The 16,412-nt window shown below is 34.9% G+C and overlaps 1 protein-coding gene and 1 long non-coding RNA gene across 2 annotated transcripts in view; one reads left to right on the forward strand and one right to left on the reverse strand.

Annotated features, from left to right (window-relative positions):
• Positions 1-16,412, reverse strand: part of LOC124387014 (golgin subfamily A member 6-like protein 7) — a 162,810-nt gene that overhangs the window by 7,161 nt on the left and 139,237 nt on the right. The window contains exons 47-49 of the mRNA XM_046851105.1: positions 9,363-9,389; positions 9,122-9,148; positions 8,613-8,639 (exon numbers count right to left, since the gene is read on the reverse strand). Of these exons, the coding sequence (XP_046707061.1) occupies positions 8,613-8,639; positions 9,122-9,148; positions 9,363-9,389 (81 nt within the window). The remainder of the gene's footprint in view (positions 1-8,612; positions 8,640-9,121; positions 9,149-9,362; positions 9,390-16,412) is intronic.
• On the forward strand, positions 1,130-14,408 carry LOC124387053. The gene is made up of 5 exons (XR_006926075.1): positions 1,130-2,137; positions 7,382-7,583; positions 14,039-14,075; positions 14,252-14,312; positions 14,387-14,408. It is a non-coding gene; the product is annotated as an uncharacterized LOC124387053 (long non-coding RNA).

Raw genomic sequence — 16,412 nt, forward strand, 5'->3', positions numbered from 1 at the left:
AACAACATACACTCAACTGGGATGTGGTGATACATAATGGTGTTGTTAATACTCCAGTTAAATGCTAGAATATAATATGTGTTCAGGAAACCTGGCTCAAACCTCAACTGAGTTTTGTATTACAAGGACATGTGGTAATTTGGAAAGATAGGAAACAAGGTAATGGAGGTGGGATAGTTACATTTGTTAAACATGGTGTGTGATATAGGAATGTTGGAGAGAGTGTAGACAAAGAGGTGGTTGTGATGAAAGTTTGGGAAGGGAATCAAAATATTAGAGTAATAGATTTTTATAATCCATGTGAATAGTAAAGTAAGGAAGTATTGGAAAATATCTATCGGGGAGTATTAAAACAGATTATAATAGACAGATTGTTGAGGACACGTTAGATGAGGGACTGTTAGTATGTGTTAATAATGGATGTTGTACGAGAATAGACATATCACAAGGACGTAAGTCAGTTTTAGATATTACCCTAGTGTCAGAAAACCTAGCAAGGAAATGTGAATGAAACGTAAATAAACAAAGTACAATGGGAAGTGATCACTATCCTATATGGTGTAAATTTGGTATGGACATTACCCAATCTTTGGAGGAAAAAACCCCAAGATGGAAATTTAATGAAGCCAACTGGGAACTTTATACAGAATTGTGTCATAATAAGATGTGTAAAATGATACTAGATGTTGATAGCATTGAAGAGCTAAGTAAGGAATTTAGCGAAGTGTTAAGAAATAATGCAGAGAAAGTAATAGGAAAAAAGAAAACTTTAAATAGTAAGACAGCTGTACCATGGTGGAATGAAGAATGTAGTAAAGCAGTAAGGAAAAGTAATAAAGCGATGAAGAAAGCCAGAAAATCTGTATTGTTCAGTGAGTACTTTAATTATAAGAGAGCACAGGCAGGAGCGAGGAGAGAGGTAAGAAAAGCAAAAAGAAATTACTGGAGAGGTTTTTGTAATAGAATAGGAGAAGATATTGAAATTAATTAAATTTGGAATATGATTAGGAAGATGGGAAAGAGTCAGAAAAATAGCAATATACCATTATTAGTGAGTAATGGGAAAATATCAATAAAAGATAGTAGTAAAGCAGAGATGTTAGTAGAACATTTCGTAAAAGGTGCACATTATTGATAATTTGTCAGAGAGTATGAGGAGGTATATGGAACAGAAAGTTAAGGAGAAGTATCATATATGAAAAGAGAATTCATCAGAAAGTATACTAGACACAGAGTTTAATTTATATTATATTATATATAATTTATAGTTAGAGAGTGTGCTTGTGGCGGTCAAGCTTACATCTCCAGGCAAGGACGACATATGCTATGAGATGATAACGCATTTATCGGACTTATCTTTGAGTATGATTCTTTAGCAAGATGACTTTTTAGCAAAATATGAGAATGAGGGAATTTGCCTGCAGATTGGAAGCATGGGATAGTAGTGCCTATAGCCAAACCAGGGAAAGACCACTCTCAGCCAATTAACTATAAACCTATTGCGCTGACATCAAATTTATGTAAATGTGGTAGAGCGGCCTTACGGGTTCGCCTTCTACCCATATGATGGCAATACTCGCTGTGATGTTCCGTGTAAAGTTGTGTTTATCTACAGCGTGCTCAAGTGCAAAGTCCAAAATATATATAATACCCCAGAAAAGAAAAAGTGGGAAAATAACAAAACAAGGACAATTACGAGGACAGTAAAGAAAACTATATACAAAATAGGCGCACCAATTCACTACAATAGTTCTCAGACTCCGTTATCGCCACAATGCATTATGGCTGGTTTATATAGTGTAAGCCCCTCCCCTTGGACTCAACCATTTTACCCAAAGGGGTTTGGTATTTTGTAGCCAGTCACAAAATGGCTTAATAACATTGTGAATATCATAATAAATAATAAACATGACAACAACAACAATAATAATACTAATAATAGCAATAATAATAATAACAGAAATTCACAAAATCAATAATAATAATAATAATAATAATCACACACAAAAAAATGTCCCTTCAACATAAGCTTGCCGACTTCCGGGTTTACTGCGCTGGCACTTTAAAGCCGGCCGCTATTCAGCGTTCCGGTTGGCTGCCATCCAAACCCAACCCGGAAGCCAGACGCAACTAACAGGTGAGCACACAAAGTTTTAGGAAGTCCTTCCGTTTGTGTTTGTGTTTGTGTTTGTGGTGTGTGGGTGTGTGCTTATTGTCCGGGATGAGAGATGAAAGAATGAAGTGAGTGTGTGCGCGAGCGGCGTGTTACCTGGCGTGTGTGCGCACCCACAGCGCTGTAGCAAGAGACAGAGGAGAAGTGAAAGTGTTGTGTGTATTGTCATGCCGACCATAGGGACAGTTCACTCTGTCACAGTAAAGTTATGGAACGAATGGTTATGAATAGATGGCCTTATGTAATTGAAAGCAGAAACATTTTATCAGCATGTCAAAGTGGATTTAGAAAAGGGAGAAATACGATGGATGCAATATTGTGTTTGGAATCTGAAATCCGAAAAGCTCAAATTAATAAAGAAGTACTAGTGGGAGTGTTTTTTTATGTAGAAAAAGCCTATGATATGCTGTGGAAAGACCGGCTCTTGATCATGGGCGAGCGTACGGAGGGGACATTGTTTCCCCCCCCCCCCCAAAAAAAAAAAAATCGCACTCTATTATATGTATTCTCTATTATATAAAAATATATGTATGTATACATAAAATAATTGTGTCAGTAGAAAAAACCTGCAATAATGCATTTTGTGCATTGGGTCAAACCCTTCCTCACAGTGGTTTGACCCATTGCCTGCTTTCCCAGTTCATCTCACCTACTCTACACACACGAGTCAGGTGTGTGGCTCAATTATTGTTCAACTCCATTAACTAGGGTATTTTATTTACTTTAAATAAAGCGATTCTCTTTAATGTAGTTGATGCAGACTCATTCATAAATTAGTTGAGGCGAAGATGCTGATTACCGATTTTCACCGAATTTTCCATGAATCTGCTCTATTAGCGATTAAAATATCACTTATCTAGTGAACGTTAGCTTGTTTACAATAGATTGTAGCATAGTGCACTGACACTAACACACCAAAGCTGTTTTCCATGCAGTGTTTTATTTGGGACGACTTGGCATAATGTTAACTTAACATTAATGGCCACAATGAGCATATTGTTTATTTGTGCATTTACTAAATGAGCACTGTGCTACGTCCCAACTGACCCCAGTGTATTTTTTTGTATTATTAATTTCTATTCTGTTCTTAAGTATCTAAATGAATTTGTAAAAAAAAAAAAAATTAAACCTTTTTTTTAATACCATATTTTTATTGTTGTGATTATTTTTTTATGATAGTTTTACTTTGTTTATGTAAAGCAGTTTGAATTACCATTGTAATTGACAGTCTCCATGCTACAATAATAATGATAGAAACAAAGTTTTTCACTGTGGGGACATATCTTTATACTGTAAGTACAATTTGATTATTGTGTCCCCCTTCAAAAATTGCTAATGAGAAATTTTATATTTATTCACCCCCATGCTCTTGATGAAACTGGAAAGCTTGAAAATTGAGAGAAGGATGTATAACTGGATTATGAGTTTCTTATTTGGAAGAATGATTCAAGTAAAAGTAGGGACTGCTTTATCTCAGATCCTTCCAATTGAGAATGGAACTCCCCAGGGAAGTGTGAGCAGTAGGGGTGGCACGGTACATGGAAAAACACCCGGAGTTGACGGATGCCCCCGCGTCATTCAAAACCGGTGTGTGGGAACATTTTTAATGTTACTTACGATGAAAACGGAAATAAAACAGTAGATAAAACTCCGACTGTGTGCAAGCATTGTGCAAAATGCATTCAATATGCTAATGGCAACACTTCTAATATGACAGTTTATTTGAGAAGACATCACGCCAATGTGTTGATACAAACAACACAAACAGGAGAGAGCCGGTTAGGAAACAACTTTTACTGTCTGCAGCATTTAAGCAGCCTCTCAGTGATAAGTCGGACAGGGCAATAGCCATAACTAAAGCATTGGGGATGTTTATAGCAAAAAATATGTAACCGTGCTGTGTGATTAAGTGTGAAGGATTTCGTCAGCTGATGAATGTACTCGAGCCGCGGTTTAATATTCCCTCCCGTCTGCACTTTTTTTTTTTTTTGCCAAATAAACGAAAAGCATGTCATCAATGTCTTCTCTCTTGCTGTATCTCACCTAGCTTTTACTCAGATATGGTCCCAATAATGTGATTAAAGTCAAGTCAAAATCAGTTAGTGCATGATTACATTACAAAAATGTTAGTACTGTATCCTAAACTGTGGATAATTAAGCTAAGAAGCTATATATCAAATGCTGAAGGAAATTTCTGGAGTGTTGAAGATTAAAAGAAAAAATAACAAGAACCGTACAGAACTGAAAACCGTGACCCTAAAACCGTGATACGAACAGAACTGTGGGTTTTGTGAACCATGCCATCCCTAGTGAGCAGCCCTATTCTTTTTAATTTAATGATTAACAACATCTATCATACTGTAGATAATGGAATAGGAAGGTCATTATATGCTGACGATGGCGCACTATGGAAAAGGGGCTGAAATGTATCTGTAGAAAATAAAATTCAAAAAAGCAGTAAACGAGGTGGAGAATTGGGCAAATAATTAGGGTTTTCTATTTTCTGTGGCAAAAACACAAGTGGTGTGTAGTAGGGTTTGGTAGTACGGTCTTTGGGAATGTGGATGGATTCTAAATTAAATTTTAATATGATAGAAAAATGCAAAAAATCAATAAATGTGTTAATGTGCTTGTCAGGAGTAGAATGGGGGGCAACTTGTCAGTCATTGAAAATAATTTATTGTGCTGTGATTAGGTCAAACATTGACTATGGATGTCTAATATACAGTTCTGCAAGCAAAACAATACTTAAAAAGATTGAGGTAATACAAAATCAAGCTTTGCGAATTTACTGTGGAGCATTCAGATCATACCCGGTAGCCTCACTACAAGTTAAAATGGGAGAATTGCCCCTAGAACTGCGAAGGTTCCAGCTGAGATTAGGGTACTGGTATGGTGTAAAGGGACATCTGGAAAATCATCCAGTTAGATTGCTTTTGAAAGACTGTTGGGATATGAATACAAAGAAATAACAAGCTTTGGTTGGGTAGTAAGGAAGGAGGTGAACAAGTTGAAGTTGAAAAATCATGACATTGCTCCTTCTGTTGCTATACCATCAATTCCCACTTGGTTGTTTCATATACCTGTAATTGATGTACAAGTTAAAAAAATAATGAGTAATCCAGAGATGAATATACCAACTGAGAAAATGGCAGCAAGTATGGAATAGTGGGTCTAAAGGAAGACATCTCTTCCAGATACAGGAGAATGTTGGAAATGAGAGGAAAAGATTGGGAAATAGAAAGAAGGATGTCATCATTACAAGATTAAGAATTGGACATACTGCATTAAACCATAGTCTGTTTAAAATAGGTAAGCATGAATCAGGAGAATATGACAAGTGTGGAGAATTGGAAACAGTGAGGCACATTCCTGATGAGTGTCCTGCATATGAAATGGACAGATTTAAATTAATACAGGAATTAGGGTGGATAGGAGTAGACAATATTTCTCTAAAGGTACTGTTGGGAAGCGAGTATGGGAAATCGAGAATTTAAGAATTGTTACCCTAAAAGTACAGGAACAATGGACAGAATTTACAGTTGTGTTCAAAATTATTCAACCCCCACTGAAATTGATTGTTTTGGTCGGTTTGACATTGATTATGTTCATTCAGTCATCCTGCTTACAATTTAATCAAAGAGGCACGTGTAGGTCAGACAAATATAACATAACATTTATAATGAAATAACCACAAATGTCTTTTCTGAGCTCACATCATTATCAGTTTTATTCAACCCCCAAGTGACATTCAATCTTAGTACTTAGTACAACATCCTTTTACAGTAATAGCTTTTAAACGTGAAGCATAGCTTGACACAAGTGTCTTGCAGCGATCTACGGGTATCTTCGCCCATTCATCATGGGCAAAAGCCTCCAGTTCAGTCACATTCTTAGGCTTGCGCACTGCAACTGCTTTCTTTAAGTCCCACCAGAGGTTCTCAATCGGATTTAAGTCTGGTGACTGCGATGGCCACTTCAAAATGTTCCAGCCTTTAATCTGCAACCATGCTCTAGTGGACTTGGAGGTATGCTTGGGATCATTGTCCTGTTGAAAGGTCCAACGTCTTCCAAGCCTCAGGTTTGTGACGGACTGCATCACATTGTCATCCAATATCTCCTGGTACTGAAGAGAATTCATGGTACCTTGCACGCTGAAGCTTCCCAGTACCTGCAGAAGCAAAACAGCCCCAAAGCATGATTGACCCCCCGCCATGCTTCACAGTAGGCAAGGTGTTCTTTTCTTCATAGGCCTTGTTCTTCCTCCTCCAAACATAGCGTTGATCCATGGGCCCAAACAGTTCTAATTTTGTTTCATCAGTCCACAGAACACTATCCCAAAACTTCTGTGGTTTGTCCACATGACTTTTGGCATACTGCAGTCGACTCTTCTTATTCTTTGGGGACAGCAAGGGGTGCGCCTGGGAGTTCTGGCATGGAGGCCTTCATTACGCAGGGTGCGCCGTATTGTCTGAGCAGAAACTTCAGTACCCACATCTGACAAATCTTTTCTCAGTTCCTCAGCAGTCACACGGGGACTTTTCTCCACTCTACGCTTCAGGTAGCGCACAGCAGTCGAAGTCAGCATCTTCTTTCTGCCACGACCAGGTAGCGTTTCAACAGTGCCCTTTGCCTTGAATTTGCGAATGATGCTTCCTATGGTGTCTCTTGGTATGTTTAACATCTTTGCAATCTTCTTATAGCCATTGCCCTTCCTGTGAAGAGTAATCACCTGTTCTCTTGTCTTCCTGGACCATTCTCTTGACCTCACCATGTTTGTAACCACACCAGTAAATGTCTAGAAGGAGCTGAGTATCACAGTCATTTTAAAGCTGCCTAATTGGTGCTTATTAGGCTTTATTGCTGCTCCTGATATCCACAGGTGTTTTCAATACCTGATTGAAAACACTTCATTGAACCTCTGTTCTTTAGAGTGGTAGTCTTTAAGGGGTTGAATAATTATGTCAATGAAGAATTCACAAAAGAAACATTTACTACTGTATTACAAAACTAATTGATGTCATTTTAGTTGCATATGGTTCTTTAAGAAGTCCTTGTAGGATTTCATTCTGAATACAATTACAAATGTACACTAAATTCCCTAAAACCATTTACAGCATTGGGGGTTGAATAATTTTGAACACAACTGTATGTTTTAATTTCCCTAATTTTTAATTCTTCCAAATCTTTCTTCGCTCCACACTAAAGATCAGTAGGTGGCAATAATGCATATGTCCGTTGGTCTGCCAAACCGCCATAAAACACCAGAAGAAGAAGAAGAAGAAGAAGCAACAGCAGCAGCAGCAGCAGCAGCAGCAGATGGAGGTGGAAATGTTTGGAGAAAGCTGCTCCGTGAATAAACAAGGATTCTCACCCATTCAGCTCAAATTTATGGGTGAAGACGCCACTGGTATGAACTTTAATTACTTTAGTTAAAAGTAAAATATCAACTTTGCAATTGTAAAGCTTCAGTAATGTTTAATTATGTGAGTTTATGAGTGCCTATTTTGTTTGTTGTTTGGTTATATTCATTTTTAAAGTTTATCAACCTACTGATTACTGCTACAAATTATTACAACTCTTACAGCTTCTGTACTGCCACTACTACTACTTCTGTCCAGAATTAAAAGCAGTAAAGTTTGATTGGTTTTCCTCCTGTGTCCTTCAGACTTAGAAAGTCATTTTTACTTTTGGGCAGAGATGAAAAATTGGGAACACTTAGCTACTTCTTCTTCTTCTATGCTCTTTATTCTTCATTTCCTTCCAATTTACATCCTGACAAAAAGTGACTTTTTATTCAGTAAATGTTACAGCAACGTTAATAATGCACAGGTATATACAAATGTTAAAGTAATTGTCCTTGTTAATTAAAAATTATTTTATCATAGTAACTTGGCAGCTTCCATATCGCAGGGGTTCAATACTTATGTAAGCAAAATATTTCATTTTATCCCCAATCATTTTTCCCAACAAAAAAAAAACAATGTTGAATTACAAAAATTAATTTCAAGTTTCGGGATTTTAAAATAAAACATTGAACACGAGGAAATTTTAACACACACTTTGTAATCCAGTATTATGATGTAACTGATCAACGTACTTTTGTAAGACGCTGTGTATTTCACAAATAAATGCTGTTTTTAACTGAACTGAACGGTTTAAAGGTAAATCTACTATCACAGGTTTTTAATCTTGATTGATTGATTGTTAATAAAACAAAAAAAATCGCTATAAATTCTACCCTCGGTCTGATCTGCACCGTCTTGTGGAAAGGAAAAGCTGTTATTACAGTTTTCTATCTGAACTGAATAAATTCTGGCTAGAATTACTCCTCCCCATGTTAGTCAAAGATCAATTCAGTGTAACAACATCCCAGTTAGATTTGTGATTACATTTAATTACAGTGATACATTATGATTTAAAAACACTTCATTCTTACCTGAAGAGTTTTGCAGTTTTTGATTCTCTGTTGAAAAATACATTAATACGTTTTTAATAAATAATAGACGTTTGAAATGATAACTAAATTAAAATATAAAAGTAAACACATACAATCAGAATGCAGTTATGACATTTTATTTTCTCCTTATGTTGTGTATTTTATAAATCTATATAACACACTACACAGAGTGGAACTAGATTTTACAGGTCAGTTATGACTTTCACATCACAAGTAATTTAAAGTTTTCTGACTGATGTGTTTGTTTCTCTTCTCTTCTTACAGAATCCTCCTTTTTTACTGCTCCCAGATAATAAGCAGATAAATGATTTTAGCTGCCTATAATTTGGTAGCATTAATTAGACTGTACATTATCACCAATCATTACAAACAAAGAGGTGAAAATGCAGAATATAAATGTACAGCATTTGCTTTAAAGGCAATAAAAGTTCATATATCACAGTTTTTCAGATATTTGCAAAATAAAATAGAAGTTCAGGTGTAATTACCTTCTTCCAGTTTCTTTATCTTTTGGTCTAGAAATAGATTATATTAATTGTTAATATAAATAATATAAACATTTGGATTATTATTACTATTATTTTATACTGTACCATTTCAATAATCCATGCATTGTTAGTACTTTATATCTTACTTCTATGGAATGCTCGTTGGTCATCATTTCCTTCAGATTTACAGCTTGTTTAATTTTAATTAAGTGATAAAATGAACAATATCAAGTGTAATTACCATCATTGTTCTTCTGTTTCTCCTGCTCTGAAAACAGAAATATAAAAGGTTAAAGTGACGTAACACTGTTAGTATAAAAATCCAGCAGAAATCTGAAACTCCGTAAGGTTGCTCTGTCTGGCAGCGTGCATCACCATCATATGTGCCTAATGAGTGATGTGATAGAGAAACCAATGTTTGATCAAATCTGGCTCATTTGTACATGTACTGTATGTGACATGTATTGTACATGTAATTATCCCAAATATTTCCTCTGGGAAAACCAAAAACAAAGCAGTACTGAGTGAATGTAAGTGATTCCCCTATATCCAGTATCCACACTCTTTCTGAAGCCTCACTGAAATTCTCTATGATTTCTAAAAGGCGTATTGTTTATAATTACTGACTGTTCTAAATATTTGCCTTCACATTATTGTTTTATGAATGTCATATTCATGTTGTCTTGTGCTGAGAAGCCATGCAGTACTGACAGACAGACATACATGCTTTTTACTTACAGCTCTCATGATAATAGGAAAAAGAGGTTTTGGTGTAATTACCTTCAATTGTCTTTTTCTGCACCTCTGAAACCAGAAAATATAAAATATTAAAAAGTGCTAGCAAACATATGACCCACTGTCTGGTACATGCCTGATAAAGTTACAAATATAATCCTCCTAATATGTGTATTCTAAATTAATATTATTGTGTAGACATTAACATCTGATCTGATCTGATGCTGGAAGGTACGCAGGTTCAGGTTTGTTAGTACTTGGATGGGAGCAAGAAGCAAGGATGTGGATAACTGATCAGAAGTTTGAGGTTTAATCTCCAGCACTGCCAACCCGACACAGTTGGACCCATGATCAAGGCCCTTTTTTTTTTTTTTTTTTATTACTTATCCTGCTTATCGTTACTGTTTTTGATACTACTGTCTATAATTTGTTGCAAAAAGACAGGATGTACTACAGTATTGCAGTTTACACATGCCTCTAACCAAAAAGAAAAGGGCACCTTTTTTTTTTTTATTAAAAAGGGCCTTCAGGAATAAAAAGAGAGAGAGAGAGAGAGAGAGAGAGAGAGAGAGAGAGAGAGAGAGAGAGAGAGAGAGAGAGAGAGAGATTTCCTCAGCATACCACAGAAATACAGGTTGGATCATATTTGCTGAAAAGTTGCTGATTTATAAAAATCTACAAAATAATTTATTTCGTTTCATTATTTTTCAACAATTTCATTAATATATAAATTATATATTTAATAAATTATAAATAATAAATATAATATTGTGCTCTCCATGCAAGCACGCCATCTCACATGTAAAAACAACGCTGTGACGCTGTGTAAATCACAAATAAAAGCTGTTTGTAACTGATCTGAACTGAAAGGTTTAAAGGAAAAGCTGGTATTAAAGGTCTCTCTCTGGATTGGATAATGTCTAAATGGTTTCACTTATAAAAAAATTGTTGTTATAAATTATAACTTCGGCCCAATCTGCACCTTCCTGTGACTCTTCACCATGTTAAAGTCAAAGATATCAATACAGTGTCACAACATCCCAGTTAGATTTGTGATTACATTTAATTACAGTGATATGATTTCAAAAGCACTTCATTCTTACCTGCATTGTTGTTCAGCTTTTTAATCTCTGATGATAAAACGCATGAATTAAACAGATCAACAGAATATAAATGTACAGCATTTGCTTTAAAGGCAATACAAGTTCATATATCACAGTTTTTCTGATATTTGCAAAATAAAATAGAAGTTCAGGTGTAATTACCTTCTTCCAGTTTCTTTATCTGTTTGTCTAGAAATAGATTATATTAATTGTTAATATAAATAATATAAACATTTAGATTATTATTATTATTATTTTATACTGTACAATTTCAATAATCCATGCATTCTTAGTACTTTATATCTTACTTCTATGGAATGCTCGTTGGTCATCATTTCCTTCAGATTTACAGCTTGTTTAATTTTAATTAAGTGATAAAATGAACAATATCAAGTGTAATTACCATCATTGTTCTTCTGCTTCTCCTGCTCTGAAAACAGAAATATAAAAGGTTGAAGTGAAGTTACATATTAACAAGTAACACGGCCTCGCTGAAATTGTCTATGAATTCTAAAAGGTGAATCCTTTATAATTACTGACTGTTCTAGTGATTTGCCTTCACATTATTGTTTTATCAATGTCATATTCATCATTCATATTCATGCAGTACAGACAGACAGACATACATGCTCTTTACTTACAGCTCTCCAGATAATAGGAAAAAGAGGTTTTGGTGTAATTACCTTCAATCGTCTTTTTCTGCACCTCTGAAACCAGAAAATATTAAATATTAAGAAGTGCTAACAAACATATGACCCACTGTCTGGGACATTCCTGATAAAGTTACAAATCAAATCCTCCTAATATGTGTATTCTAAATTAATATTATTGTGTAGACATATACATCTGATCTGATCTGATGCTGGAAGCTACGCAGGTTCAGGTTTGTTAGTACTTGGATGGGAGCAAGAAGCAAGGATGTGGATAACTGATCAGAAATTTGATGTTCAAGCTCCAGCACTGCCAACCTGACACAGTTGGACCCATGATCAAGGCCCTTTTTTTTTTTTTTTTTTACTTATCCTGCTTATCGATACTACGCTCTACAAGTTGTTGCAAAAAGACACAATGTGAAAAAAGTGTTGAACATTTACATTTTTTTTTTTACATTTTTTAGTTTATACATGCCTCTAACCAAAAAGAAAAATGCCCATAAAGCACTTTTTTTTTTTAATTTAAAACACCTTTCAGGAAAAAAAAAAGATCTAGGACTCCTGCTCTTCACAATATACATGCTTCCCTTAGGAAATATTATTAGAAGGCATGGAATTAGCTTCCACTGTTATGCTGATGATACCCAGTTATATATCTCATCAAAACCAGGCGATATAGCTCAATTAGCTCATATAACTGAGTGTATTAATAAATTAAAAGACTGGATGACCCATAACTTTCTACTATTAAATTTTGATAAAATGGAGATTTTGCTTATCGGTCCTGCAGCTAATCAGTAGTCTTGTATTGACCCAATTATGTACCAGTCCAAAAAAATATCGGTTCTCAGAACACATCCCTTTCTCCAGAGTACTGTACTGTACTGTACTGCACTCTGACCCCAAGGTACTAAAAAGCTTGGATATTTTAAGGACAGAATTTTACTTTGCTGTAATGTACAATGCCTTGCAAAACTATTTACACCCCTGACTAATTCTATCATATTAATAATTACAGATTAAAATTTTACTCTGTTCAATATTTTATTTTTAAACACTGCAACTTGAAATCAATTATTGCAAGATGACTTTTTTGGTCAGAAAATATTTGAAAAAACTCAATACAGTATACAGTATGCATACAGTATGTACCAGTTTGTACACAGTCACAAGGTGATTTTGGCTTTAATGCTTCTGGTTGATTGAAAAAACGATTGTAAAATGCACTTTACAAATTGTGCCACATATTCTCAAAAAGACTGAGATCAGCACTTTGACTGGGCCACTTCAAGACATTTATCGTTTTGTTTATAAGACACAGAAATGTTGCTTTATCTTTTTGTTTGTGTTCATAGGGTTGTTGTGTCTTGTGTCATTGGAAATTTTAGGTTTAAGCCACACTGTAAAATCAAATAGTATACTTCACTAGAAAAATTCTATTATGTTTACTTAAATCTGACTAAAGTTTACTAAAAATAGTTAATTATTGGTAAAATGTTAAAATAAATATTTGAGATTACTAATAAAAATTAAGTAATATTACTCGACATGTTTGAGACATTTTATTGGGCATGCGCAATGAAGCACAACTCCCCTCCCCCACACTTTGCTGAAGCTCATGGACTGAAGACGGGTTGAGCATCTACCGATTAAGGTAATTAATTAAGGCATATTTTTGTTTCCTTTTTTATTAGTTATAATCATGATGTTTACTTGAATTAATATTACTTTGCAGAACATGTTAGAACCTTTTAAACTTGTCTTTACATAAACATCTTTTGGACCGTTAGCTTTGAACACCTCGTGTTGAAAACCAACATCTAAAATGTTATTTTGTACTTTAGATCTGGAAAATCGGATTGCCGGTTAATTATATAAAAATGCTTAATTGTTGTTAATTTGATTACTCGGTCGTGACAACGCGGGACCTGGCAGTGTAACTGAACTCATCTATAGTTAGCATGCGTCATAAAATTTGAAAGGAGGGAAGGAGGAAGGAAAGGAAAAAACGGATATGGAAGGCAAAAATCTAGAAGAAAAAAACGGGACATGGGGGAAAAACTGTCTTAAACCGAGGGCGCAAGTTTTGACTGAATACACCGTCAAACTGTAACCACCGCGCGATAATACTAAAGTAACGTCTGAATGTCGCCAGCGCGTGCACTGCGCGTGCATCTTTTAAAAGACAGCGTTGAAGTGTATCTTACTGAATATTACAGATTAAAGCTGCATTTTAGTTTTAAAGAAGTAGTTCACCAAACATTTTTCATATGACTTGCATGATGATTAGATTTTTTCAATAGTTAATACCAATAGTATTGTTCACTGTTAAAGTTGTGGATTAATTAATTTTATTGGTAATATTTAATGCATTGAAAGTTACTTTGCCTTTACCCTAAGTAATTCAGTAATTTTTTTCTTTTTAGGTTTCCTGTTGATTGCCTTCTGCCATGCAGTGGAATTGTAAGTTTTGCTTCTTTACATCTGAAAAGAGGGCACAATTTCTTAAGCACTATCGCATAAACCATACTCGAATTGTTTCAATACCATGCCTCCACTCAGATTGCCCATGTACTTTTAAGATCTGAGATCCGAGTTTTATGCATTGGACAAACACTCTACACGTTTATAATTTTCAGGAAAAAAGAAGGAAACCAAGGAAGAATGCTTGATGAATTTCTGCATCAAGTTGATTTAAAGGTGAAACTTTTATGTGGTTGTCTTTATTGTATAGTCTGTGTATAATTGTTAACCTCATTCTCTGTTTTTCATAGTCATCTGATGTAACTTATGCGCACCACAGTACTTCATGGCCTTCCAATCCTCCTGGGGGATTATTCTGTGGAATTTTCACGACATTCTTTGTAAGTAATGTTTGTGTTTACTTCTTTGTTATTTGTGCTAATGCTAAATTGTGTATTAGGGTCCAATTCGAATATAGATCAGATGAAGAGTACACAGAAGTTATTTGTCTCGTGACCTAGCCAGCATCTCAGCGATCACTTTCAATGTCCAGAAATGTAGGGAAGACATTACTAAAATAGTCTTTGTGATCATAGTCATTCAAATGTAATTTGATGAAGTGACAATAATACTAACAGTGGAGGCTAACACAGAAGAGGATGAATTGTTGAATAAAGTTTGTTTTTTGCAAGCAAAGTATTCCTGTGACTTCAAGATTACATTTGAACAACTATGATCACATGGCCTGTTTTAGCAATGTCTTTATTATCTTTCTGGATGTGGAAAGTGAAAATGATGTCCAAAACTGGGCAGGGAAGCTCAAGATTTCATAATTGATATCTTGTGTAAAACAATATGCCAGAATTTACATTTTACAATCAACTTTCCCTTTAAAATAAGATCACACTTTCGTATGCTTTGTGCTTACACAGGACACTGTTCCAAGATATGGAGAAATTACCACTTGTTACTTTTCTCTGTTTAGGATTCAGATGTGAATGTAGACCTGAGTGCATTTGATGTTGGCCTGCTCACAGTTTTACCAGAAGACATGCCTGCCCAAACTCCACATCCCTCAGTGTCGACTCATTAAAGGCAATCATTCTTGAGGGAAAAATTGTGGTGGGTGATGTCCAAAACTTGCCATATGCTGTGTTTTTCTGCATGTTGCCTATTTCGGAAAAAAGCTGTTTTTGCAGTTATTTGATGTCAAGTGGCAGTTATTGATTAGTCAAGGTCCCCATGCTGTTTATATATAGTATATATTTATACTATATATATTTAGTATTTTTACTGCATTGTTCTTAAAAATTTGTGTTGTTTATTAATTGTTTATTAAAAAAAATCAGAGTTTTAGATTTGTGTTGAGTGTCTTTTGTCTTTTCTGTTAGCAGTACTTAAAAAAAAGCGTTCACTTTACCTTAAAAACTTTGAAACTGATTGCACATAGTTTTTATGTTGTCATTACTTAAAATGGAATATTAACTTAATATAGTAGGCTTACTTACATTTTTTCTGTAATATTATTAAGTATTATATATTAAATATTAATAAACATTTTGAAGTATATTAACTTAAAATTACTTATTATACTTACTTGATATTTATTAATAAATTTACTCAGAAATAATAAATTCAGCTTACTTGTAGCTAATTATTAACCTAACTTAGTTTTTTGCCTTAAGTTTGCTTTGAAAAAATAAGGCAATCGGTTTCCAAAGTTTTTTTAAGTAAACTGAACTAATTCGAATTTACAGTGCACATAAATCATAAAGAGCTGCATATAAAAGCTCTATCTTGGTCTCCCAAAATCACAGCTGAGTCACTAAACTCAGTCGGCACTTTTCATAGCAGCTTTTATTTTGTCACCGTCCCACACAGGCCAGGATTCTTCAGTGCTTTTGGTAGGTTTGACTGGTGCACCATTGTACCACTCCTTCAAAAGCTTTGCTGGCTTCTCTGTGACTTCTATCACAAGTCTTCTTCTTGTTAGACATTGTACAGGCAGACTTACTCAGGTCCAGTGGTTAAAAATTCCACTTCCATTTATAGACAACAATTTCCACTGTTTAGAAATAATAATAATAATAATAATAATAATAATAATAATAATAATTCCACTGAACTCGGTAAGAAAACCGTGTGCCCCACAGCTACACTAAACCTCCCGTACATTTCTCTTAAAGACATTAATATTAAACTGTAAAAGCACAGCTAATATTCCAACCTGACCTTTAATCACTCAAAAATACAATCAAGCACAAACAATCGAAACCCAAAAAACCACAGTGTCCAGCAAGAAAAAACGCAGTTCCCAGCCTGGCTCACACAGAGATA

The sequence above is a fragment of the Silurus meridionalis genome, chromosome 6, assembly GCF_014805685.1.
Source record: "Silurus meridionalis isolate SWU-2019-XX chromosome 6, ASM1480568v1, whole genome shotgun sequence".
Classification (NCBI taxonomy): Eukaryota; Metazoa; Chordata; class Actinopteri; order Siluriformes; family Siluridae; genus Silurus; species Silurus meridionalis.